The 24,085-nt window shown below is 40.3% G+C and overlaps 2 protein-coding genes across 3 annotated transcripts; one reads left to right on the top strand and one right to left on the bottom strand.

Annotated features, from left to right (window-relative positions):
• Positions 1 to 826: 826 nt before the first annotated feature.
• Positions 827 to 20,757, bottom strand: ddx39b (DEAD (Asp-Glu-Ala-Asp) box polypeptide 39B). Of its 2 annotated transcripts, XM_072675877.1 has the most exons (12): positions 20,467 to 20,757; positions 18,013 to 18,248; positions 16,099 to 16,226; positions 14,699 to 14,791; positions 14,229 to 14,412; positions 11,298 to 11,416; positions 7,580 to 7,711; positions 5,680 to 5,789; positions 4,537 to 4,681; positions 3,640 to 3,758; positions 3,394 to 3,541; positions 827 to 1,855 (listed from the first exon to the last, which is right to left on the bottom strand). In XM_072675877.1, the coding sequence occupies exons 2-11, from the start codon at positions 18,245 to 18,247 to the stop codon at positions 3,436 to 3,438; spliced, it is 1,371 nt and encodes a 456-aa protein (XP_072531978.1). In that variant the 5' UTR covers position 18,248; positions 20,467 to 20,757; the 3' UTR covers positions 827 to 1,855; positions 3,394 to 3,435. The 2 variants fall into 2 exon arrangements, with proteins under 2 accessions (XP_072531978.1, XP_072531979.1); XM_072675878.1 differs by lacking the exon at positions 3,640 to 3,758 and having other exon boundaries at positions 20,467 to 20,747.
• polr1h (RNA polymerase I subunit H) lies at positions 20,569 to 23,468 on the top strand. Its single transcript, XM_072675879.1, has 5 exons — positions 20,569 to 20,711; positions 22,118 to 22,239; positions 22,650 to 22,753; positions 22,928 to 23,037; positions 23,247 to 23,468. Exons 2-5 carry the CDS (start codon positions 22,122 to 22,124, stop codon positions 23,269 to 23,271), a joined length of 357 nt encoding a protein of 118 aa, XP_072531980.1. The 5' UTR covers positions 20,569 to 20,711; positions 22,118 to 22,121; the 3' UTR covers positions 23,272 to 23,468.
• The last annotated feature ends 617 nt before the right edge of the window (positions 23,469 to 24,085 follow it).

Genomic DNA, 24,085 nt, shown 5'->3' with positions numbered 1-24,085 from the left:
CTTCCCCCCTCTCCGTCTCCGTCTTTTTTTTTTTGTTTGAACATCAGCATCATAAAGGCCACACAGGCTCAGTTTGGTCAGAACAGAAGAAACTTAGATTCACCTCTGTTCCAGTCTTTTTAAAGTGGAATTCCACCAATTTAAAATTTTTCTTTTCTAACTTTTCGTCCCAGTTCAAAAGTTGAGGTGCAGACAAAGCTGGTTTGGTCTGAAATAATTAGAAATGAGAAAGAAGCTTACTGACCTGGAATTCTTTGCAGTGATGGGAGTAGAAACCAGGAGGTGACCATGTCAACAACCCAATTACAGCCACTTTCCCTATATAGAACCACCAGTGAACTTCTGCGGTTTATGTGTAAGGTTGAGGCTGGTAAAATAGTAAAATTGGGATATTCTTTAGGGACTATTTTGTCTTTTTACTGCCTTTTAAAGCACGCATTTTAGTCCAAAACTGTTCGGAAGCATCATGAAACAGTGTCTCGGGGCATCAGGCAGCATCAGTCCTAACCATTTAATGCACTGACTTTCTGTAAAGTAGCTTTTTGAGGCATTAAGCTCTTTAGACATCTGGTTTCCATCACCATCACCACCACTTGTGAATTCATTTTATTCCTGCGACTGAGGGGGAAAAATTAACCATCTAATTAGCTAAACGCTATAATTAACCTTTAATCAACCTGCTGTCTAGATTAGTGTTCAAACCGTCCTCTAAACATCCTTCAACTACAACTTTTCACCGTCATTGGATTAGCGAGGAGTGAAAAGGCTTATTTTGCAGCTCAGATAAAAGAGTGACAGAATCGGAGGAAACGACTCGAGATGAAAGAGCAATTTCAGTTTCGTATTTATTTATGAAATTCGGTCAGAGCTTCTGAATACTGGAAAACAGCTTGAGAACTACAGGTACCAAAAGTACTAAAGGTGCATTATGTGGGAGTAAATGGGTTCTTGATCTTTTCTTTCAGTGCAGGCTGAAAGTGCTGTAAACACAAGTTACAATTTGTATGCTGTTGTGTTTCGTTAGTAAACGGCAAGTCTTTTTTTTATTATTTTAAGTCATTTTACAAAACAAAAACAAGAGCTATTGTGAGTGTTTCATATTTGCAATCGGAACGGAAGAGGTTCTGAAGTGTAAAACGGAAAAGAAAGCAAACATAATGCACCTTTAATGCATAGCGTCAGTACTACTGTCAATTTAACACTGTAACGCGTACGTTAAGGAGTTACTGAACAAACACAGCAGTGAGTGATACAACAACAACAACAACAACGTAGTGTATGTGTCTTTCAACAAATACGGAACAATAATCACTGTACTTTCCGTACTTCACACCTTACACTCCTTCATAATTCCCCCAAGGGACATGCCTTCATCGAGAGCTACTATAACACTTTAGTATTCAACTACTTTACATCTATGCACTTCTTCATTTATATGATCAAACAAAAAATAAAAGCATCTCCACCAAACACTCCACAAACAAGAAACTGGGAACGAAGCCATTCCACTCCCATTAAAAAAAAAGAAAAGAAAAAAAAGTCAGTAGCACACCCAGGCAGAAAAAACAAAAAGAAACACTTCAGAAAAGGCAAATACAATCTTTAAGAAACACATACTTTTACCACCTCGAGATGAACAAAGTGTGTTTTACAAGAGTAATGATATAGCATCAAACGTCAAGAGCACGTAAGCACCCCCTTTAGATGCGGGGTCTATAGCTTTCTAGCAGTTATACGTCCTCACTAAACTTCACCGTAACAGTCGATGTGAAATGCAAAGCTACTGAAGGTTGCTCTCGCGAAGAAGCTCGCCTCTTCCTCACCACAGCTCATCTTCTCTACCGTGTCTGCTCAACTGCAACAGACAAAGGGAGAGATAATGCCGGGGTAAATGGAATGATTGTATCACTGCACAAAAAAAAAAAAAACTGACAGTGAAAATTTAATAACATGCAGAACTTCAGATATGCGACTAAAACCATTCGATTGAGTGTGTGTGTGTGTGTGTGTATATATATATATATATATAATATAATATAATATAATATAATATCGTTTTATGCAAAGGTTTGTGGCACCCTTGGTCAATTTGTTTGTCCAGCAGAAGATCAATGAAGCAAAGTGCAGTGGACAGTGTTCTGCAATATACTGCAAAGGCCAAATACTTGACGGCACTGAATAATAAAACCATATCAGATCCCAGATGAGGCCTCTGTTCTTAGATTCATGACCTTGACCATGCTCTTATATTTGCTACTGTGTGTGTGTATGTGTGTGTGTGTTCTGCTTGTAAACAGCCCTGTAAATACAGCGTTTGTTCCACTCGGGCAGCTTCATGCAATAAATAAAAAAAGACAAAGTGTAGTTCAGCCATCGGGGAACAGGGGTATGACACATAGGTTTGACCCTAGCAGATAACAGCTTCAGTAAAACACTCTCAAAGAAGGCTTTTAACAAGTGTGCTCTGTGGGCACCATCCCTGCCGATGGGCTGGGTTAGAACACGCTGTTCTGGGCTGAGCATTAGCAAAATAGCAACAGGCTTATTGTTAAAAGTCACTTTCGACAACCTCCATTTAAGCAGCTTCAATTCTAAGATGAGGCACCATCCCTGTGTGAACTGCTGGAGTTCTTTTTGTAACTGCTTTTAAATTCTGCATCTCTAAAATCTATGCAGAGATTTTTGCCTTGTGCGGTCCTTGTGATGCCCATAGTTATTACTGATAATGGGCACTTTTACTATTATTATTAGATTTTTTATTTGTATTTTTTTCACTCTTTGCACAATACCAAATGAATGGTAACACGTTTACTAAGCTACACATGTCTACCTCTTTTCTCCTTCTTTTTATTATTATTATTATTTTTTAGCTGATTTCCCCCCTTTTTCTCTCCAATTTGGACTGCTAATTACCCAACCCGTATCAGAATCAGATTTATTGTTATTAGTCCACTGGACCACCGGAGGTCCCGTCTACAGTGTTTTCACTTATGTGTCTTTAGTTTTAGATTTTTTTTTAATTTTCTTTCTTAAATGTCCTCTATATTTTTCTTCAATTTGTTCCTGAGAAGAGTCCTAACAAAAATCCTGCGTCAGAGCCATCTCTTACAATGATTGATCCCATTGTGCTCATAAATTGAACAAAAAACCTTGGTGATCTTTATGAAATGGGTTTTAAGAAGTTAAAGAGGCACAAGTAAAGCCTATGTGAACACACTGCACTATTGTGCCAAGCAAAGCAAACTAAAATAAGCACTAAAACATCCTTATATACATAATTATGTACATCATTCTTATTACACTAAAAACGAAACTGAAAACTTCTCTTTTCCTGAAAACTAGAAATAAAAAAATATGCTATGCTTGGTAATGACCAGGAAGCCCAGCACTTACTGTAGGACGATATGTCAATCTCTTCTGGAAGCTCACTGATGTTCACCTCAAACCTGTCCTGAACATCATTGAGTGTACGGGCATCGTTTTCATCAGAGACAAACGTGATGGCCAAACCTTTCGTTCCAAACCGGCCTGCTCTCGCCACCTGTGGGACGTGTGTAGGGGGAATAACAATGACACACAATTAACTTAAAAAGCAACCTGCAGTGAGGATAACTAACATTTATTAATAATTAACCTTACAGCACAAGGTCAACAGCAACCACATTGAGTAGAGTTTGTTGGAATGACCGCCAAAAGTCCATAATTTGTCGTAGAGACATTTGGTGAAATGTATTAGCACTCCTGAGAGACTCCTTTCCCTGAAAAAAAGTCACTTTCAACAGCCACTATTAACACAGCTTCAATTAAAAGATGAAGAATCATCCCTGGACAGGTCTGTGTGAACTGCTGGATTTTCAATTACGCAGTTATTAAATCTACAAAATATGAAGATATTTCACAGTTTTTTAAGAGGTGATGGTGATGACCAGAGAAAGAGAGAAAGACCCATCAGTATATCGCTGCTGTCCAATGAAAACCATGTATCTCCATTTTTAGTTTCTCCATGGTTTGAACCCTGTAACTGCTCTGTACACTGTGTAAATAACTGAATGGACCAATAGAAATGCTCTAAATTACATTCAAAGTTAAGATCATTTCTGCCTCATCCTGTAAAGTCACCATTTTGGAGATGTTTTTTATAGGACAGAGACCACAGCCTAATTTTAAACTGCCTAATCCTACTTTTTTTCCCCCTCAACATCAACTAGCGCCCCCTACAGGCATTTATAAAAAGTGCAGATGTGGACTAGTCTCATACATACACATTGTTGATTCACAAAAAAATGTACATCAGACCTTCTTATGTTGACACATAGTTTCAGTGGATTGTTATTGATTTATTTTTTTTAATTTATTATTTATTTTTCAATTTTTTATAATTAAAATGGTTACAGTGGATCCAATTAATCTGTAAACAAAACAGACAAACAATACTTCCATATTTAACTGAAAAACGTGTTCAATGTGAACTTAGCAATGAAGGTAGCAAAATGCACCTAACCGGTTCTATAAGGTGAGATTGCACTAAAGACCAACCCTGTGTAGGTATGTGTCAGAATCCTCGGGCATGTCGTAGTTGAAGGCAATGTTGACCCTTTCAATGTCCATTCCTCTGCCGAAAAGATTAGTAGCCACAAGGATCCGTCTCTGAAAGTCCTTGAACTGCTGGTATCGAGCTAGCCTGGAAGTGACAGTTTAAATCAAAACTTTAAACTGCTGCACAGATACCAACTTAAAAAAGAATAGCCCAGCATTTCTTAAAGTAATCTCCATTTTACTGCACTTACAGTGTCTCATACTGTCAGAATGAGAAGGTAGTGAATGACATCAGTGTGCTGGAATGGGGTGTAGAATGTTATTATTATTATTGTTATTACACCCCTATTAATAAACGATGACCGCTGATAAACCCTGATACTGTGTGTCTTCACAATCCATCATCTGGGTCTTAATACCTGTTCATAATTTCCCTAACTGTATCAGTCCATCTTGTTGCTGGCCATCCTATTTCTCTTTTACCTTCAACTGTTCCAACATAGCTGTCTTTTCCAAAATAAGAGCTTCAGTCTGGTTACCTGGGCTTCAAGTGACAGATGAGAATCTATTTGTCCATTTGATTTCTTTGCCATCCAAGGTTTGCCCAAAAGTATTTACCATAGTCTTTAACTTCAAATTCATCACTATTCTAGCCCTGTTTCTTGTCCAGCTCTTACATCTATTAAGAACCACAAAAAACGATTATAGCCAAGATCAAGATCATGTCAAGATGTTTGTAGAGACACAGCATTACAAGCTACTTATCCTTTCAGACACAGTTTGTGACCACTTTTAGTTACGCTTTCTAACAACCATGGCTAACTTCTGACAAATGGCCTCATTTATGAACACATCTGGCTTAAGGATTCAGTATGGATATAAAAACAAGTGCTTGTTCATGGAATTCAGCAGCTTCCTGCTGACTTCTGGTGAACATGTGCTTCAAATAAATTCATTTTCTGACCTTTTCAAAGAAGTACATAAAATGTATCGTCCATTGTAACAAGCCATAAGGCACAGAAGCAGCGGACACTGATGATTAAAAAAAAACAAAAAAAAAAAAAACAAAAAAAAAAAACAAAAAAAAACACTGCAGCTTTCCATTAACAAACATGTTTTCGTCTGAATGTCGCTGTGTCCCACCTTTCCTCCTGGGGCATTGCTCTGTGGATAGCGATGGCAGGAAAATTCTGCTCCACCAGCAGCTGAGCGAGGGCAATGCAGCGCTGCACTGACTTCACGAAGATCACCACCTACAACACCCAAGCAAACGCTCCAATGTGATACCAATTAGCATAATCATAATAATGGTAATGTTTTATTTATGTAGTGTCTTTCTCAAAACCAAGGTCACTTCACAGAGGAGCAAACCAATGCCCCTACAATGAAGCACCAAAACAATAACAAACAACACGAATAGCAAAACTACAGAGAAACTAAAACACATACCAGACATTAAGGGTTGGCCACATTGTGACAGTATATGACAGGACAGTTGAAACAAACAAATGCAGCTGAACAATGAAGCCACATGTTAAGATGGCTGCAGAAAATTATACAGTGGCAAGCATGCGTTTGGCCACCCCTGGTCAACATTTCTATTACTGTGAATAGAACCGATGAACTGCCATCAAAAGTAAAAGCCTAAAGTTAAAGATGTTAAAAATCTAAGCAAATTTCCATCTTTTACGGCAAAAAAATAGCCTTTTTTTTTTTACCACACCCTTTGGCAAGTCTCTCAGCTTGTAAATGTTTTTTTGTTGACAGCTAAAATTCTTTCAGTTCTTGTTTTAAGTGATTTTTGCCTATTGTAATTTTCAAAATATCCTGCACTTTTAGAATTTAGAAAGTTAAAGAATGCAATACAGAGTAGAGTTGCATGAAGGCCAACACCTAAGAGGATAAACAGGAGCTTCTTCCCGCAGGCCATTCAGGCTCTGAACCAGGACTATAACTAGAAGTACCCCACACAAATGTATGCACATACATCACAAACAGGCGCTGAACACTAATCATTTTTAATTATTATATTTACCTCCTGCTCAATTGCACAGCATTATGTTGCAAAGTTACTCCTGCACATTTAGCCCTTTGTACTTTAAAAAAATCACAGTTCACATCTCTACATTGCACACTATTTAAATTGAATTAAAGCATTTTACTTCTAGTTGTATCAAATATGAATATGTATGCCACAAATAATGTGATAATGTTACCCCACTGGCTGCAACACAAACCCAAACCAACTGATTTACCTCCCCATGCTTAACAGTTGAAGAGGTGTTCTCTTCATGAAGTTCTGCCCCCTTTTCTCTCCAACAGGACTTGTTTAGAAGATTATTTGAAAACGTCTAAGCTGAATTTTGAGGTGAGGATGCAGGAAAGATTTTCTTCTGATGGCTATAAACGTAATTAAGTGTTGCTGCACAGTAGAACAGTGCACCACCAATCCAGGGTCTGCATAATCTTCCCAAAGGACTTCTGCAGTCTCACCAGGATTTGAAGTTGTCTTTCTAAGAATCCTATGAGCAAAGTGATAGGCTAATACTTAGAGTTGCCAATGGCTGCTGATTGTTTGGGAAAAGGTTTGAGGAATCAGATTATTTCTAAATATTTAAAATCTGCATCACCCGTACTTTTCTAACAATGACTGTGAACAAGCCATAGCCCTAGCAAGCTAATTATGGTCTGAGACCTTGGGGAAAAGTTATCCAAGAGGTCAAATCTCTAGATTTGACTAAACATTTGCATGGTACTCTTTCGTTTTCTTTTACTGCAAATGTTTTAATAATAATAATAATAATAATAATAATAATAATACACTAATCTTGAACTTAAGACTTACACTTTGTGCCTTTTGCAGTTAATGTTTTACATGCTAAACTATTCGCAATAACAGAAATTCTGACCAGGGAAGTTTTGCATGGCCGTGTATCATGACAAAAAAATGCTATCTGAAAGAAAGCTCTTGACCCTTCAGGTGTCATTTAAAGCATGTTGTATTTTTTGTTTTTTTAAAGTTAAGTCTGCACAACGGAAATACCTGGTTGAATTCCAAAACGTCCAGGAGATCAAAGAGTTTCCTGTTCTTCTCATTGTCCTTCAGCTTGACGTAGTACTGCTGCAGGCCATGCAGCGTCAACTTGGTCTCGTCATCCACAAATATTTCCATCGGCTAGGATAACCAGCGAACGGTGGAGCAGGTGTAAAAGTAGGAGGGGTTGAGAGTAGGGAGGGAGGGACATTAGAGTACGGAATGGCACATGGGGGCAGTTAAAGGTGTGAGGGCACAGGCAGGAGGGTTAACAGTTTTTTTGGCGAAGCGTTAAAAAAAGGAAAGTGTTGGGGAACGGTTGAGGTTAGTGAGCAAAAGTAAAAGCAAAAAGACAGAAGAGAGATGTTTGAGGGTTTCACAAAGGAAGTGAAGAAACAGATATGAAACAGGAAAAGGGGAGGGGGAGGGGGGAGAAAGAAGGGATGGGGGTTAGATACACCCACCCCTCCCATCCCAAAGCCACTGAGAACACACTTTTACAGACGCACACATACCTTCACCAACTACTATAACTATTATATAACTGCATCAATCGAAACTATGCGATAAAGGAGTGCCACACTTGTTACTATTTATAATTAATCCACTTTCAAGTCAATAAATGTGCATATTTGCAATTGCAGTTGACTGTTCATCGCTCATGTTAACAAACTGCCCAATTTGATATATAGCAAACAGTCATTGACTTTTCACAATTGATAAAAATAAAGACTGCACCCACACCAACACTCACTCTTAACTATTCCAGCGTGCGCATTCAACGAGGAACAATGCTTGCTTTGAGTAATCGGCCAATTTAGCAGAGGGCCAGATGTGGACTGACATAGACACTAATGAAAGTGCAAACACTTCCCACCGTCAGTCTTCGGCTTCATCGTTGAATGCGCACTGCTCCACTTACCTGCAGGAGCCTTGCAGTGAAAGGCGTGCTTTATCAGCCGACTCACCGCCTGTCAGAAATACTCCATCTGTCCTGACAGGAGAACGGTGCTTTCTGTCTAAGGCCTCATCTCAAATCTGATATCCTCCTTATCCCAAGGCGCACTGACCACAGATCAGTGTTCGCTCCGTGATTGAACATGACTGAGATCAGTATAGCCGAGGGAGGGAAGGATTCTGAGGTGGGCCATGCGGAAAATATGCCCTTGTCTCTTCTACCTGTCATTCAATTACAGCTGCTGTCTGCAGCATTGGCTGTACATCCCTGGGGCCGGATTCTCAAAGCTTTGTGGAGGTTGCTAACCCTGGGTGTCCTAGCGGCCTTGCAGCCTTATTATCTCAGGACCACTCTATGACCAGCTAACGACTCTCCCGGAGGATATCCTAAGGTAGTCATAGCAAAGCATTAGGGCCAAATCAGCTGTTAGCTCTCTAACAATGGCGGAAAGCGCGCCAATAAGTCAATGTGAAGCAAGTTAGGGAGCCATGTATTGTGCATCGTTGCCCTCAGACTAGTGTAAACAGTGGTGCCAATATCTGAGAAATGGTATGTCATGCTCCCCCTAAACTGGCGCTTTGAGACACTCCTAAAGGACATGCTTTACACATGCATTTCTGCTTGTATGTGGATAAACAATAGGGAGACATTTTATATTACATACATCTTCGAGGGGTGCAGTTAAATTGCACTGACCCCCCAAGTTTAATAGCCGAGTTGTTTTAATCAATGCTTTAATAAAGGGCTATTCATCGATATTGCAGCCCACAATACTTCAATCATTCTCAATAGGTATTGGTGGCTTTGCAGTGGATTTACACAGGCATATGATTTCTAGCGAGTGAGCGTGTCCTCTTCATGTTACAGTTCAGACATGATAAACATGTAATGGTCTTTTCCTGCCTCGACTGCTTAGAGGTGGTCCTAACCTTTACTGCAATCCCACCCACAGATTAGAATGAAGTTGTGAAAATATGGTGCCTTGACTGACAGTCCTAAGTGTTTTGAGAATCCGGACCCGGTCTATTCCCTTACTATATCCCGTATTGTGAGATTAGCTATGGCGAGTATCTGCTCAAAATCTTGTCCCTGTTTGCTGCATCTAGGCCTACCAATTCCTTCACAGCTTTGAACTACGTCAGATGATGCACTAGGGGATTCCAACACAGGCTGGCGCTGATGATTTTTGACAGTTGTGGACGTAGATGGCCTCCATTCAGCTGGACTGTGTTGCTTTCGGTATTTCATGAAGGCTGATTTTCACAGTAGAGTTACCTTTTCTCTCCATCTCTCTCTCTTTGATTTTTTTTCCATTACTCTGGGCGTCTCGGCCTACGACCCGCGCATCTCTCCTCTTTCCTCCAGCTGTCTTCGTCGTCTCATCCTTCCCGCGACTTCTTCCGCATCTTAAGCCTCCCTCACACTATCCTGTCCTCACACCCGCGCACTCTTTCTCTTCCGGTTGGAGCCTCCTTTAGAGCTTCTCGCCTCTCTCGCTGCAGATAAGGCACCGCTGGAGCTGCGGTTTGGCGAACGGCTGGACGAAACATTCGTCCATCCTCAAACAGCTGGCTTTGACTCAGAGCTGCCGCCTCTGGGCAGTTTCTCACAACTCTTAGACTCAAAAAGGCTAAACGAGGCTGATTTAATTGTGTCGTCTTCTTTGTTGAGAAGGGAATTAATGGCAAAGCCTGTTGAGCTGTGTTTTCCCTATCGGCCCTATTTAACTTTGCCTCCTTTGTTTGTTTTGGGTATAATTTGTGTTTCACTTAATTAGCTCGGCTGTGCACTCAGGAGCCTTAGACTATTGCCTGCTAACCTCATGCGGTTCCACCTGGGGCTCGCGTTAATGAAAGGACAGGAGGATTTGTGGGCACTAAGCTCCAGGCTGACAGGGCCGCCAGCCACCTTAATAAACAGACAATAAAAAGGAAACGGGGAACAATGGAAAGCTGGAAGTGTTCCTGCGTTGTTTTTTTTTTCTTTCCTTTTCTTTTTCTTTCCAGCGTGTCAGGTTTTCATTAGGAATCTCTCACGCTCTCAATCCCCTGCTTGCTATCTTTCTCTCAATCCATGTGTTTGAAAGTCACACAGCGGTTTGTTTGGACCTCTTTGTTACCCTAATTATACCCATTTCTTTGGCCTGCATAAATAAAAGCCTCCCATAAATGGAAGCACCTGAGTGCTTCAGAAACGAGTGCTTTTGACGAGCACAGTAATTACAGCGCTTCTTCTGGTTCCCAATTATTGCACAATATGCTACTTACTTATTCGAAGGTAATTCGTCAAATCTAAGAGCTCCCAGTGTCCTGGGGTTTGGAGTAAGCTGTGTGCCATGTAGGTTCTTCTTTATAAAAAAAAACAACACAAAAAAAAAAAAAAAAAAAAAACTGGGCAGAACATTTTCTGGAAGTGATCCCCATTTGTTTTTGCAGCAGAATGGACTGGATGGAGGGTCTATTATCTATGAGCCATTCTCCGACTGCCAAATACAAAAAGGCTACAATGTGCCAAATGTGACTGTGGCACTGCCAGCCAAAGAAGGGATTTAAGGTATTTACAGTGCGCCCCTGTTAGCCAGCAGACTGGTATTAGCACAGACCAGACAGGACAGGCCATTTTGCTCTACAATGTACAACTTAAATTAGTAGCGACATGACTCCTCCCCTTATGTCACCCCCTTCTGATTTTTAGGGCGGTGTGTTTTGCTAAGGGCAGGGTCAGTAGGAGGAGCTGTTGCCGTGGTAAAAGGAGAGGATGCGTAATTACATCTTGCATGAACTTTCGGCAGACGGGGCGGATTTCTTTGCTCAGGGTGGCACTGAACATCATGACCTGCTTCTCGTGGGGGGTCATGCGGAAAATCTCCTGGACGTCACGCCGCATGTCTAAGAGGAGAAAGACCAAGAAAGCACAGTTCAAGGATTAATCATAATCCCATAATCCCCCCAGAACAGTTCATGCTTTGCACACACTTATAAATAAAGGTGCTTCAAAAGATTCCTTCGCCACAAGAGAACCACTTTTGAACCATGAGTGTAAGAAGTGTGTGAGTGTGAAGAACTGGTTGAATTGAAGGTGCTTCCACCTCACGCATCTCTATTTCCAACACGGCTCTTCACAAATTCCAAAGTGGATCTTCTGTGGCATCACTCAAAGAACCTTCTGAAGCACCTTTATTTTTAATAGTGCATGTCCACGAATGATTAAGAGTGTCTGGCTTTTCATTTTAGTTGCTGACATTCTTGCAGATAAAAATGAACATGCCAGATCTAATAACTCCATCCATTGTACAAGAAGCTGTTAGAGAGCTCCTGACAGTCAAATCACTTCTGACAAAATGCACAAACAGCAGGTATTAGCCAATTCAATTGTGAAAAGCCTGTGAATGTGTGGATAAATAGAATCAAATCTTTGCTCAATAAACTAAACACAACTTTAAGAGCCTGTCTCACAAAGCAGGATTAATAGCTTTAGTCAGTTATGTTTAAATTTTGACCCAAGTCTGGATTTTCAGTCTCCTGAAGGTGGATCTTCAGGAGTTTTTACTGGGCTACATCATCATGACATGCTCTGGGGTTGTTTTATAGTATACCAAAGCAATAGAACACGAGAGGGAGCGCTTTCTCACAAATAGCAATGCTACTGTGGCTCTGTTAATAGACAGAGCCCCCTCCATGTGGTGATGTGAAAGCACAGTAGCTAGAACAAGCTACAAAATTGTTGAATTATTGAGCCGAACGCTACAAACTATTCATGAGGCTTTTTTTTTTTTGAGATCATTTGTAACAAGTACTACACAAATAGTCTTGTGTGACTAGAAAATACTGCTTGGCGGTCATGCAAAGATGGCCACTGAGTGAACAGACTGGTCTATAAGGACTTTGATTCTGCTCAATTGTTGTCCACGCCTCAGCGGAGTGATGAGGTTTTCATGTGAAAAGGCTGTGCTATTAACACAAATGTAAACAAGCATGCAGAGGTGGGGTTTAGTAAGGCACGAGCAGTGTGCCGCTACCCGATTCATGCATGGCTGGCTAGCTAGAGTAAGCTAATCTACACTGAACCACCCTCCTGCCTAACAGGACATGGCTATCATATTCAAATGCTAACGTTAGCTCGTTACTGTTTTGTGATCACCTCTGGGCAGCACAGATTGCTACTGGCTAGCCAATCTGTGTCCCATGCTCAGTTTGCACTGCACGTGTGTACGCATCCTCGGCACGAATTGGGCAGGGCATACGAATCGGGTAGCTACAGCGTCTACTTTAAGAAGGCTGCCACCCAGTGCTCTGCAATAGAAGGAAATATTCTCACAATCTCATCATCAGTTGAGGTGGACTTTCCAACCAGTTGGGGGCGCACCCACCAGATTTGAAACAGCAGACAGACAGGCATAAAATGGCTTGTTTTAACACAGCAACCACTCAGCCACCCCTTCATGATGTCCGGGTCAAAAAGCCAATTACACGCTTATTGAAATTATTGTTGTTCCACATTAAAACTTCTTTATATTCTACAATTTTAGACAGTTTTATTTCTTGTTCCTGAAAAGCAGCCACTCAATTCCTCTCTGTTCACGCAGACTAATCTAAGCTCAAGTGTTTAAACAGGAAAAGCTGATAACCACTGTTGTGAAAGAAGTTCACCGCAGCTGAATTTGCAAGGTTCTGTGAAGCGGAAACTTAGTCAGGAATCAGACATGTTTACTGAGACAAGCCTCATCAGCCTTCTAACGTTTCAACCTGCTTCTCTGAACTTACAGGATGTAATAAAAGGTACAACTACTTCAGCTCCCAGGCTGTTTAACAGTGGATGATCTTCTGTTATGAAAAAGCCTTGCTGGATATGCTTGTGCTTGTCACACTTTGTCTTTGCTTTATGTGGAATCCACACAAATGTATCAGCCTTGTTGTAACTGTGTTAGCAAAGGTTAATCACTGTAACTGTGCACTAGGGCTGGAGACTATGTAATATCCATTGTTACCACTACCAGTACTTCACAATATGCTTTTCTAAGCATCCTCCTGAAAGTCTCCTGCAGGGGTTTGATTTGCTATTCTCTGGCAACCCTCCAAATACTTCTTTCAGAAAGTTTTCTTGGTCTTCCAGACCTCAACTTGACCTCCACTGTTCCTGTGGACTGCCATTGCTTAATTGTATGCCGAACTGAGGAAACGGCTTTCTGAAAATGCTTTGCTCTCTCCATGTAGCTGCCTTCTGCTTTTTGGGGGCGTCAATTATTTTAATATTCAGAGTGCTAGGTCTGCTGATAGTTGGACAAGGCTTGAAAAGAATTTAAAAAGCTGTGAAATTTGCTTCACCTGGCCTTTCCTAACGAGGACTGTGAACAAACCATCGCCCTAACAAGCTAATTAAGGTCCGAGACCTTGGTAAAAGTTCTCAGAGAGCTCAAATCTCTTGATCTCTTGAACATTGCCTGGTCATTTCCTTCTCTCTAAAACTGTACAAAACAAACACAGTCCACTAATATTGCTTAAACTATTGAAAGGAATATTTCATCCTAATGCCTTTTGGAGATCAGCTCATCCTCTATTTGCTTATTGAGACATTGTTGATCATGGACATTTCCTGACATTTTGTGATGAATTTCTGTGAACAGCTGAAATGATCTGAACTGTACACTGTTTTAGGGTCCCTTTCGTTCTATAATACTTTCATTTATAAAACGTCTCTCACCAAGCTGTTCCAGCATCTTGTCACACTCGTCCAGGATGAAATGTTTGATGTGGCGCAGGTTTAGGCTCTTGTTGCGGGACAGGGCCAGGATACGGCCAGGAGTTCCCACGACCACATGAGGGCTCTCCCTCTTCAGCACCTCCTCATCCTTCTTTATAGACAAACCGCCAAAGAACACTGCCACCTCGGGGAGAGAGGGAGGAAGACAAGAATAACCACATGCCCAGCAGTTAACCTGTATACTCAGAAGAACGTGAAATAGCTGTTAACCCTTTCAAGTCTAAGGTTTCCAAAGTGGGACCTTACTCACATAACAACTGAACTTACACCTCAGTTTTTGCAGTTACTGAATAATGATAAGGCTTAATACGTGGATAATAGACATGGAGCTGAAACATGAGGAGTTAATTTCCAGATTACATCTAGGCCTAGAGAGAGCAGACACATACAAATGTAAAAGATGTTCCTACCTTGACAGCAGGCATGTACTTGGAGAAGCGTTCATACTCTTTGCTTATCTGGAACGCCAGCTCTCGGGTATGACACATTACCAGTACTGATACCTGTACATGACAAAGGGAAGTGCTCTGTATTTTTTCAGTGGTTGAGATGTGAACAAAGTCATTCAGAGTGGTTTAATGAAAAACTTCCTTACAGTGGTGATGGGAGGAAGCAGGACTCGCCATGTCTAAATATACTATTAAAAATAAGCCATTTTGTTTATTATCAAAAATGACCAGTAAACTTTAATCTAAAACTAAGCTTTATGTCATTTTGATGATGGCAAAATCATCAAAAAATAGTGATAAAACAAGAAAATGCACTATATGTCCAAATGTTTGTGGGCACCCCTTCTAATGAGTTCGAATTTCGTTTTACCCATTACTGGCACATTAACACACACCGCTTGTCTAGTCCCTGTAAAGTATTGCCAATAGAAGAGGACTCTCTGGAGCAGACAAACATTAACCTATTGCAACCATGCCTAATGCCAGACATGGGCTAGAGTATAAAGCCCCCCAGCATTGAGCTGTGGAGCAGTGGAACTGTTCTCTGGAATGATGGTTGGTGCCTTATTCAATACTTCTGGTATGAATTGGGGAGTTGGGGATGAGGTTGGGTGGTGATTATCCAACATCCTGACCTCACTAAGGTGATTTTTTTCACTGAATGCAATCAAATCCTCACAGCAATTCTGGCACTGATAGAGACAGTTACTCGAACAAGAGCAGAAAACATATTTTTTAGTATCTTTGTTTTCAGAAGAAACATTGAATGAGCAGATTTCCCAGCAGGTGTCCTTTTGTCCAAACAGTGCATCTTGCTTGGTATGAAAAGCAGGTTTTGGTCAATAGAGATTTTCCACACTATTGTTAAAAGCACATATTGAGGGTCTTTTTGGTCCAAAGGTGGTTCAAATCCCTGAAGACATACTGTATCAACAACCACTCCACTTCCCTGGAAAAAAAGCCTTCCCTGGACAGTAGAGACACTTGATTTCAGAAGAAACAATGAATGAGCAGGTGTCCCAATACTTTTATAGTGTAGATGTTTTCTTTGAGTATTAATTCACCTTATGATGCCCTGTGTTTTTAAAAAAAAAGTATATTAAGTTTATTCTTAAACCTTTTATCTTAATACTATCAATAGAACAATAAAAGACATGTTCATGCCCATTTCGTAATATCTTTCGGACAAGGAGCGTAAATAGGCATTACATGCTTTAGACATCTGGTTCCTGTCACCAGACTTTACAACATACAACACACAACAATCCACTCTGAATGACTCTGTTCACATCTTAACTATTTTATTATGCAAGAAATCTGAATCATTTTAAGTTTACGTAGTGTATATGTTTCTGTTTTACCTGCCCGGTCACTGGCTCTAGCTGCTGTAGGGTCGCCAACACGAACACGGCAGTCTTGCCCATACCAGACTTAGCCTGGCACAACACATCCATGCCCAAAATGGCTTGAGGAATGCACTCGTGCTGGACTGTAAGCACAAAGAGGGAGAACAGATTTGATGCATGATACATACAGGGGACCAAATGTCTAAGACAACTTGAGAAATTATTTTCTTTGGCATTCTTTTCTATTTTTATTCTAGTTCTAATCAATCTTGTAATCGTAACATTGGGTGGTGTGTTCCCATTTTGCTTTCATACCAACTTGCACTCCAGCTGCATTGGCACCACAAGATTGTGCAAAAGCCCAGCATCAATGGAAGAGATGTTACTCGATACACACCTGACCTTTCGTACAAAGACTTCACCACTTCAATGTCACACATTTGCTTAAATCAGATTCTTTACACAGAAATAGGGCAGAACCATGTAACATAACCATGTAATCTTAGTTGTACTGATAACTCCTCTGTTTGTTGTTTTTTTTTACTTTTATTTTTAAGACCTTTGGACCAAACTGTATTGAAAACACAACACATTCATTATATGACACTGAAGGGATGGGCGATACGGTTAAAAATATTACATAATGATATTTAAAGACATTTTTGTGATATTCAATATTTATTATATATATATTTTGACACATAGATAAAATACACCAGTAGCTGCTGATTTTGAAATCTGATCCGAACAGTACAGTGATTTTTTTTTTTTTGTGCTGGCACTCCTTTTCAAACAGACACTCTTTGTAATTAAACCCTCAGTTATTCAGCGTTCTTCATATCCGAGAAGTCAGTTATTGTAATCACAAAACATGTTAAAATTATGCATGAAATTACTTCTCAATTATAGCTCATTTAAACAGTCAGAAATTCTGTCGAAAAATCCGATTTTTTAAAGCTTCAACAGACAGGGCATTGAGAATGAGAAGTTAGTTTTAAAGCAACACTATGTAATTTTCAAAACCAGCTTCAAAAGCCATTGGCGTGATCTACTTCTAATAGGCTATTCTCCCACTTTTAATAGTCACTGAGGTGAAGCAAGCAGAACAATGCCTGTGATGACTGCATAATACATATTTGCCTTTATCTCAGCTTGTCCAGAAATGCATGGAAGCATGTCCTTTGGGGGTGGATACGGCACAAATTTCACTTTCCGACTGTAGGGGGAGGCCAGGAGCAATTGCACAACAGTTTCATTCAATTCAAAAACTTACAAAACTTAAATTACATTTAAATTACATTTGACAAGTAATTAGCGTTATCCTGCACACTCCTCCAAACTTACTTACTGCAGTTAGCAGCATGCCAAGCCCAGGGTAGCAGGTGCAGCAATGTTATTCTCGCTAATACAAGTCCGTGGAGCATCACAATGATTTTAAAGCTGCTATTTTGAAGGCAAAATGCTACATAATGCTGCTTTAAACACTGATTAGATTCACAATATGCTCAGAAAATAATAGACTGTATTACAATAACAAACCATCACAATAGTATCAAATATTGTCATAGAGCCAACTTTTATGATACTGTTCTTAGGGATGGGCAATATGGCAATATTTTGTGTATATTTATATTGTCCACCTCTAATTGTCCCTATACAAGCTCATAAAAAACACAACCAAGTAAAGCACAATGTAAAATACACATTTATCTTACAGCCAGTCTATCTTCCTTTGCCTGAGAGTCTTAATTAGGTAACATCTTGTGCTAGAGAAAAACATTTGGACAGATGCACAGCTGTAAACAAACTCCACCATTTCCCTCAAGACCTGTCTGCCTGACTTGTGTTTTTCTCTTGGACCTAAAATGGCACAGCAGTAAGAACTCTACTCTTCTAACACTGGTTAAAGATACCTTTTATCCTACTCACCTTCAGACGGATGCTCAAAGCCACAGTCCACAATGGCCCTCAGAAGCTCAGGCTTTAGAAGGAAGTCCCTGAACCCTGAGGAGTGGATGGACACATAAGAGCCTTTGACCCCCTCCTTTCTTATGGTCATTGCACCGCTATCGCCGACGAGTGCTCCATCCCCGACACCACCTGCTGCGTCAACTTCGTCCTCCTCATAATCTAACAGCTCGTTCTCAACGTCGTTCTCAGTCATTCTAGAAAATAAAAACCAAAAATTAAAGACATTGAGCCTTTAGTGGAAACTGTTCAAAACTGCAACTGCACAATTGATTGTTTACACATGAAGACACTGTGCAAAGCCCTAAAAAAAGGCCCACAAACTAAACTGTACATCACCTTAATTGTATTGTAGTTCATTTTACGCTTTACAGATTTTAATGGCTATGATGAAATAATAATTACTGACATTCTACATAATGTGCCAGTAAACACTCACAGCTGCAATTATTCAACTTTCACTGCAAATTAGGTTTGCATTAAAATATACAAATGTCCAGCTGTTTGCAGTAAACCAATCAAACAAACAATTTAAATACCTCAAAACAACTAATAGAACAGCTGCTTTTCTGCTTTTATGACCTGCTGCTAACATGAGGCATAGCCAGACACCAGCTTCTGGCAATGTTCCAGAGGATCTTAGCTCATTCCTCATGAGCAGTGGCTTTTGGTTCACTTAAGTTCATGGGGCTGCAACCGATCTCTTGAAATCCCACCAAAGATTTTCTATGGGGTTCAAGTCAGGCCCCCGTGACGGCCACTTTAGAATCTTCCAGGACTTCTTCTGAAACCAAGCCTTGGTGGACTTTGAGGTACATCAATGGTCATTCATTGTTCTGTTGGAAGGCCCATTGACTCCCAAGCCTCCTAGTTTTCTACTAGGATTTCCTGATGCTTGATGGAATCCATCTTGCTCTGCACACTCTGCAGGTTTCCAGTGCCAGAAGAAGCAAAGCAGCACCAGAGCATCACAGGCCCAGCTCCATGCTTCACTGCAGACAGTGTATGCTTCATTCTTCCTCCTCCAGACATATTGTTGATTGATGATCCAATCATACTCAACAAGTTTTGGTTGTATTTCAGCCATCCACAGATGTTCAGGGATTCACTTCAGTGGAGCGATGAAACAAAACTGGAAACGTTTCAGGCCTATTAATCAGCGGTAAGTCTGCAGGAGGAAGAATGAAGCATGCGCTGAGAAAAACGCCCTGCCTACACTGAAACATGGCAGAGGCGCAATTGCAGCTGTATAAATCAAACAGATAAAGGTAAACAGCTTCAAGTCAAACTCAGAGCTAATATTGTCTGACCAATGAGAAGATCTTTCTAAGAAACTTCATTCTAAAATGATCAACAGAACTTTGTGCAAATATTTACATCTGTCTTCCTGACTGTGATGGCATACTGTGATGTGAAAAAATGCTTTATTCGTACACTTGTTTCTGCTTCACTCTTTAAATACATATGACAACCTCCAATGATCATAATGACCTCTATTGCTTTTCTAGTAGTAATGGAATCTCTGATATTCTAGTGTTTTAATAAGTTCCCACCACAACCCTGACATCCTGGTGGATAAGGAATTGAATGAAAGGGTAGAAACATTTTCAGTACTATATGTACAATATGTACGTTATGAATGATAAAGCACAGTATATCTTAGTAATAAGACAGCAGTCTGAAAAATCTCCGGGGGTGGGCATTTGAATTGCATCTGTGTTCATCACTGAAAAAGAGGGAACTCACATGAGCAGGATCTCACTAAAGCACATGACTGTTCCTTACGAAGTAAAAATATGTATAATGACAAATACATGTTATTTCATAACTGAAGTTGAAGTGTTTGAACATTGTAGAGACTCTGTAGAGAATGTTAAGATGTTATGGCTCGGTTAAACCTATTTTTTACTGTTAGCCCTTACAAATAAGATTATTTGTTTAATAATCAACAATAGTTAGTACATAATCAATAACTAAAATCATTAATAGTCACAACAATATTCCACATTAATCCAATCCAATGCACAGTGGAATGCATATTAATATTACCAAAGGCACATATGTCAAGGGCCCACACATGTTATTGCATTATTATTATTGCATAGAGCATTCACAATATTACAGCAATACTATCTCTATATTATCGATACTTCACAGCATTAAATAGAATATTTTTCCCCAGTATGAATGATTTCACAGCTGATATTTGTCTACATTAGAAAATAAATGTACTACATGGAGGAATTCTGCACGTTTCAGTCCATCACTGCTGATCAGGGCTGGTGTGTCTTTGCAGCACCGTGTGTTTACAGAGCCGCACAAACGCGCTGCTGCACCACAGACTGTAGCACAGATCACCACCGCCACTGCTGATCTTACCTGCCTTTATTTGATCAACTATAAAAGCACATTTACCTCGTTTTTACTGTGTGAAACTCTTCGGTTTATTTCTGTTCCACCTGCTCACTGCTCTCCTTCACGTCATTTGCTTTGAGACGAAGGCCCTCGACTAATAGCTGCCCTCCGGTCCGCCTGCATGGGCACAGCTCTGCCTGACAGGACGCGTTCCAGCTCGGCTCGTGTTTTTAGGGATTTGTCGTTAAACGTCTCCGATTTCCTGGTCGGCTTCAACGCCACTACACGAAGTGCTTTTTCAAACAGTAAGTGGATCTAAACCCGATTTGGGATCTGTTACGTTAAAAAAAAAACAAAAAAAAAACACACGTGTTTGGGTGTAGTTGAGAGCTGAAGTTGGCTTCTTAGTCAATGTGTCCGGTCCACCTTAAAAGTTACCGTAGTGACACTGCGGCGGCTGTTCAGGCACCACAATGAAACCGCTGTGCCATTTAAGGTGGAACGGAGAATTGAGCCTCTTCGTAGTTAGCATAGCTGACCAATTTTTTTTACATTAGTTTTTTTTAGTTAGTATAAGGCACACCTTTATGTTGTTGCTGTGTATTAAAATCGTTTAATATGTACATTTATATGATTTATTTCTGTAATTTTCTAACAATGTTGTAAACACGTGAAACCGTTAATCACAGTTTATCACAGTTGTTCAGCTCCAAAGTAAAGCACTGAATGAAAGGCAGTAGTAGGTGCATTGCTGTTTACATGAGCTTGGACTAGGATCCCATATGTAAAAAAAACTATAGTATACTGTAGTAACTACGGTATTTTTTATTTGAAAGTGTAGTATACTTTGATTAGTGCTCTAGGGTAATACTATAGAGTTCACTAAACTGTATGTAGCAGTGGGGCTCATTCCTGGTCATGGAGATCTACCAGTGCAGATCCAACACACTGGCTTTAATACTGGCTTGATGGACACAGCTGATGGACACATGTCAGAACAAATACTTTAGTGTATGCATATAATATCCAGCTCTGCTTCAGCACCTTTATACACTGTGATGGTAAGTGGATTAAAAACACAGAAAAGCGTATGCAGTCATAGTTATTTGTTCACAGCTGCTTATCATTTATTTATTGGTTCATAATCGTTAGCGATAGTGCCGGGATATCGATAACAGGGTTGTGGGTTCGATTCCCTGGCTTGGCAAGCTGCCACTGTTGGGCCCTTGAGCAAGGCCCTTTACCCTCTCTGCTCTCCGGGCGCTGGAGTTGGCTGCCCACTGCTCTGGGGGTGTGTGTACTCACTGCCCCTAGTGCACTAGTGTGTGTGTGTGTGTGTGTGTGTGTTCACTACCAGAGATGGGTCATATAATGCGGAGGACACATTTCGCTGTACATGGTACACTGTACTGTGACAAATACGTGCACCTTTACCTTTATTAACATTTTGGGTGTTTTTTTTACTTACTGTAAGTCTTTTAATGCATTTCTGTGTTTCCATTGGCATGTTGCAGTGATGCTGATGTGCACACATTAACCTTAAACATTCAGTAGTAGTAACTGTACTTTTAACAAATCTCACATTTGAATTGAACACGTTTCAATACAAGTTAGTGGTAGCATTGAGTGATATGCATTCAGTAATGAACATTCAATAGGCTTGTATAAGTTGTATAACAGCAATGTGCTTTTATTCCCCCTCTTGATGTAGAACCATGTCGTGTTTCCAAGGCGATATAAACTTCTGTCCTGAGTGTGGTAATATTCTTCCAATCCCTGGGATTAAGGATACCATAACATGCCCTCGGTGTTCATTTAACATCCCTGTCTGTGGTGAGACTTCCTTTTTTATCCTAAAGAGATCAGATAAAATCAATGACTACTTTATTACAAACACCTGACTTGCAGCTCTTGGCAATTTTGGGGTGGTGTACCCACTCACAACCTAGAAGTGACCATGTACACTTGTATCAGCACCATCCAGACCACCACCCAGTTAATATCTGCCCATTGGTGTTTCTGTGGTCAGGAATGTGGCAGTGGGATAGGCTGATTAAACTGTGTGGTAACAGATGGGCTACAATCTGTAATGTTGTGGTATGTGGACCTCCAGGAATTGGTCAGAGAGAGAAAGGACAAGGCAGGAGTTTGTAATAAGGTAGACAATCTAAGAAGAATTCTGTAGGGGGTTGATTTCTACCTGCTGTTTGGACAGTGTGTGATGAGAGACTCTTTCTCCTCAGAATTTGCTGGGCAAGTTATCAAGTCTTCAGTGGTGTTTAATCCTTTGGTGCAGAGCTCTTCTACCACGGACAGTGAGGAGGACTCTGAACTAAAAGGCCCTGTGGTGAGTAACCTTAACGCTCTTAACCAATATTGTGTTAACTGAACTTGGGGCCCAGCTTGCCTAATGAATTCCATTACAGTGCTATTGATTAGGCAACAACACAGACACAACCTCAGGGAAGGTGAGCGTTTGTTAATGTTATGCTAATTCGTGTCTGTGCAAATCCTCCACCAGGTGGACAGAAGGTGTTCACGCTGCAACAAAGAAGGAATGGTATATCACACAAGACAAATGAGATCAGCAGATGAAGGCCAGACAGTGTTTTTCACATGTATTCACTGCAGGTAATGTTTAAAGTGTCTCCATTGATAACTTGTACTGTTGGATACATTGATTTAACTGAGGTACGGATGAGTTAGGTTTCATATTGATTCTTTTCCACAAATAAGTGTGTGTGTGTTCCAATTTTATTTTGCCATAATCTATAGGATTATGGCATCTACACAGAAATGTGTAGAAACTGATTCCTCTCATTTCTTTGTTTACATTGCAGACACCAAGAGAAGGAAGATTCATGAGATGTTGGCGTTGCCTGTTGTCTTGTTGGTCATTGGTCATGAAAATGAAACCAACACCGTCATCTGCAACAGATGAAAAGGAGGGAAGACTAGCTGGATATACACCACAGGCCCAAGGACATGGACATTTTTGCAGTATACTTATATCGTTTTGTATCAAAAATGATAATGAAAAATGTAGAATAATAAAAATGTGGGACGCACAAGCTGTCTTTTTTTTTTTTACCTACAGGAAAACCTTACCTCTTGGGTTTGGAAAGCAGCAAAGTACAGAACCCAGAGTGTTCATTGAGGCTGATTTAAACATGACCTATGGGGGGGGGGGCTTTGATGGACATTTTGTACTTTAAAGAGCTGCATCATGAAAAGCTGCATTTGCCCTGTCTTATAGAAAGAAAATGTTGTGATGTATGTAAATATAGTATGTAAAGGAGTCAAAATGTACTTTCCCCTCCCCAGGCCAGAAACAGTCTGTTTTGCACCCCTTATTTTTCTTATTATTGTGTTTTTCTGGCTACAGCAATTCACTCTCTCCTGTTTATGTTAAAGATATAAGAGTTTCAGCCTTGACTGCTTTTTAACCAAGGGCAGTAGAGATCAGTCAGTCAAAAAGAACACAACTCCGTTACACATCAGTCACATCCGGAAGGCACAGTAACCACAGTAACAGTCTGCTTACTTGTAATGGATTTAGAATGACTGCATTCAGCGACAGGAGCGTTAGTGAGCTCATAAGGCTGGAAGATCATCACCCCACCTCATCCCCAAGTCCTCAACTCATCCCAAAAGTATTGGATGGAGCACCAACCATCAT

The sequence above is a fragment of the Salminus brasiliensis genome, chromosome 3 (genome assembly GCF_030463535.1).
Source record: "Salminus brasiliensis chromosome 3, fSalBra1.hap2, whole genome shotgun sequence".
Taxonomy (NCBI): Eukaryota; Metazoa; Chordata; class Actinopteri; order Characiformes; family Bryconidae; genus Salminus; species Salminus brasiliensis.
This window is presented reverse-complemented; position numbering and strand designations above follow the sequence as displayed.

What these genes read in the sequence shown, in the direction of transcription:
- polr1h (XM_072675879.1), top strand. Translation starts at nt 22,122, where the DNA reads ATGTCGTGTTTCCAAGGCGATATAAACTTCTGTCCTGAGTGTGGTAAT. An exon ending in ATTTAACATCCCTGTCTGTG is followed by an intron (nt 22,240 to 22,649) that starts GTGAGACTTCCT and finishes CTTTCTCCTCAG; the next exon opens with AATTTGCTGGGCAAGTTATC. An exon ending in CTGAACTAAAAGGCCCTGTG is followed by an intron (nt 22,754 to 22,927) that starts GTGAGTAACCTT and finishes ATCCTCCACCAG; the next exon opens with GTGGACAGAAGGTGTTCACG.
- ddx39b (XM_072675877.1), bottom strand. Translation starts at nt 18,247, where the DNA reads ATGACTGAGAACGACGTTGAGAACGAGCTGTTAGATTATGAGGAGGAC. An exon ending in CAAGATGCTGGAACAGCTTG is followed by an intron (nt 11,417 to 14,228) that starts GTGAGAGACGTT and finishes TTCTCCTCTTAG; the next exon opens with ACATGCGGCGTGACGTCCAG. An exon ending in CTGACACATACCTACACAGG is followed by an intron (nt 3,759 to 4,536) that starts GTTGGTCTTTAG and finishes ACTTTTTTTCAG; the next exon opens with GGAAAGGAGTCTCTCAGGAG.